Source organism: Myotis brandtii, unplaced genomic scaffold (genome assembly GCF_000412655.1).
Source record: "Myotis brandtii unplaced genomic scaffold, ASM41265v1 scaffold474, whole genome shotgun sequence".
Lineage (NCBI taxonomy): Eukaryota > Metazoa > Chordata > Mammalia > Chiroptera > Vespertilionidae > Myotis > Myotis brandtii.
The window spans coordinates 64,957-66,899 of record NW_005368113.1 but is presented as its reverse complement, the minus strand read 5'-3'; the positions used below and the strand labels follow the sequence as shown (position 1 = coordinate 66,899).

The 1,943-nt window shown below is 60.0% G+C and overlaps 1 protein-coding gene across 1 annotated transcript in view; it reads left to right on the top strand.

Moving 5' to 3' along the window:
- KLK11 (kallikrein-related peptidase 11) overlaps positions 1–1,943 on the top strand; it is a 5,365-nt gene that overhangs the window by 842 nt on the left and 2,580 nt on the right. The window contains exons 2-4 of the mRNA XM_005875886.2: positions 430–508; positions 1,159–1,315; positions 1,742–1,942. Of these exons, the coding sequence (XP_005875948.2) occupies positions 430–508; positions 1,159–1,315; positions 1,742–1,942 (437 nt within the window). The remainder of the gene's footprint in view (positions 1–429; positions 509–1,158; positions 1,316–1,741; position 1,943) is intronic.

The following is a 1,943-nucleotide window of genomic DNA, read 5'->3' as shown; positions in this document are numbered from 1 at the left end:
CCCCCAACCCCCCCCCCAAACTCCCAGAAGCCCATGTCCCCCTGGGTGGTTTCTCAATGGTGCCAAGTCCCTTTCCCGTCCTGCCCCAAGCTGCTGGGGCCCGGCCAGCTCTCAGGTGGACCCAGGGGAAAACCTGCTCTGAAAGGGACCTGGGGGGGGGGGGGGGTGTCAGAAGTCGACATGACATGGGGCAAATCCTCCCCAGGCCACGGCCACATCCTCCTTGGCCGCCAGCAGCTTCTATCTGAGATCTGGTCCCTCCAAAGATTCATGTCAAGGCCCAGAGGTCAGGGTGCTGTGAGAACAGAGCGCAGGGCATTCTGCCAGCCCTGTCGTGTCTCCCTGGGGACGGTCAGAGCAGGCGAGGGAGAGAGGAAGGGGCAGGAACGCGCCCGCGGTCTCCCCATTTGGCCCCCTCCTTGCTTCCAGAAGCACCTGGGGCCTGCCCTCCTCCCCCCGCTCCAGGCCATGACGATTCTGCCATTAATCATGCTGGCTCTGGCGACAGGTACGGTGGGCGTTAGGGAAGGGCAGGGGCCTCCCTCTCAAACCTCCAGCATCCCCCAACCCTCTGCGTCGAGAATAACCCAGAGGGGGCATCCGAAGGGATCTATGAGCCAGAATGAGGCCCTGGAGGTCCTTGGCTGCAGCAGGTGTTAGAATCAATTCAGCGATGGTGAACCTTTTGAGCTCGGCGTGTCAGCATTTTGAAAAACCCTAACTTAACTCTGGTGCCGTGTCACATACAGAAATTTTTTGATATTTGCAACCATAGTAAAACAAAGACTTATATTTTTGATATTTATTTTATATATTTAAATGCCATTTAACAAAGAAAAATCAACCAAAAAAAATGAGTTCGCGTGTCACCTCTGACAAGCGTGTCATAGGTTCGCCATCACTGAACTAGGAAGTCATGGTTCAATTCCAGGTCAGGGCACATGCCCGGGTTGCAGGCTTGATCGGGGGGGGGGGGGGCAAAGAGCTCAGGACAGTGGCTATTGGCCAACCGCCATGTCAATCATTCAATGCCCGGCCTGTCCATCCAGGGCATCCCAGCGGGACACCAGGCGGGGGAGCCCAGACACCACCCCCCACTCCCTCTCTCCTGGGAGTCCTCTCATGCCTGAGCCCCCTCTTTTGCCCCCACCCCTCCAGGGCATGTAGGGGGAGAGACCAGGATCATCAAGGGGTACGAGTGTTCTCCTCATTCCCAGCCCTGGCAGGTGGTTCTGTTCCAGAAGACACGTCTGCTCTGTGGGGCAACCCTCGTCGCCCCCAAATGGCTCCTGACAGCGGCTCACTGCCTCAAGCCGTGGGTGCGGGGGCCGGGGCGGGGCCGGGAGGGGGCTGGAGATGGAGATTTGCATGGAGAGGGGCTTGGTGATGGGGCGAATGTGCATGGGGTGAGACAGGTGGGGTGGAGATGGGCACAGAGGTGGGGCTGAGTTGGCCTTGGTGATGGGGAGCCACTGGGGATCGAGGAGGGAGGGATGGACCACGTCGGAACTGGGACGGGGTTGGGTAGGGGCTGGGTGCTGGGTGCTAGGTGCTGGGTGCTGGGTGGGGATGTAGTTTGGAAGGGGGTTTCGATGGGACCCAGGGGTGAGGTTGGAAGTGGACGTGTGGTCCTTCATTCCCTCAAGGGGCCCTCATGTCTCCCTCCCAACCCCATGCCTCTGGCCCCACCTCCCGTCTCTCCTTCTCCTTCCACCTCTGACCACCGTCTCTCCCACCTCAGCCAATACATAGCCCACCTGGGGATGCACCACCTCCAGCGACATGACGGCTGGGAGCAGACCCGAAGGGCCACCGAGTCCTTCCCCCACCCGGACTTCAACAACAGCGTCCCCAACAAGGACCACCGCAATGACATCATGCTGGTGAAGTTGGCGTCGCCCGCCATCATCACCTGGGCCGTGCGCCCCCTCACCCTGTCGTCG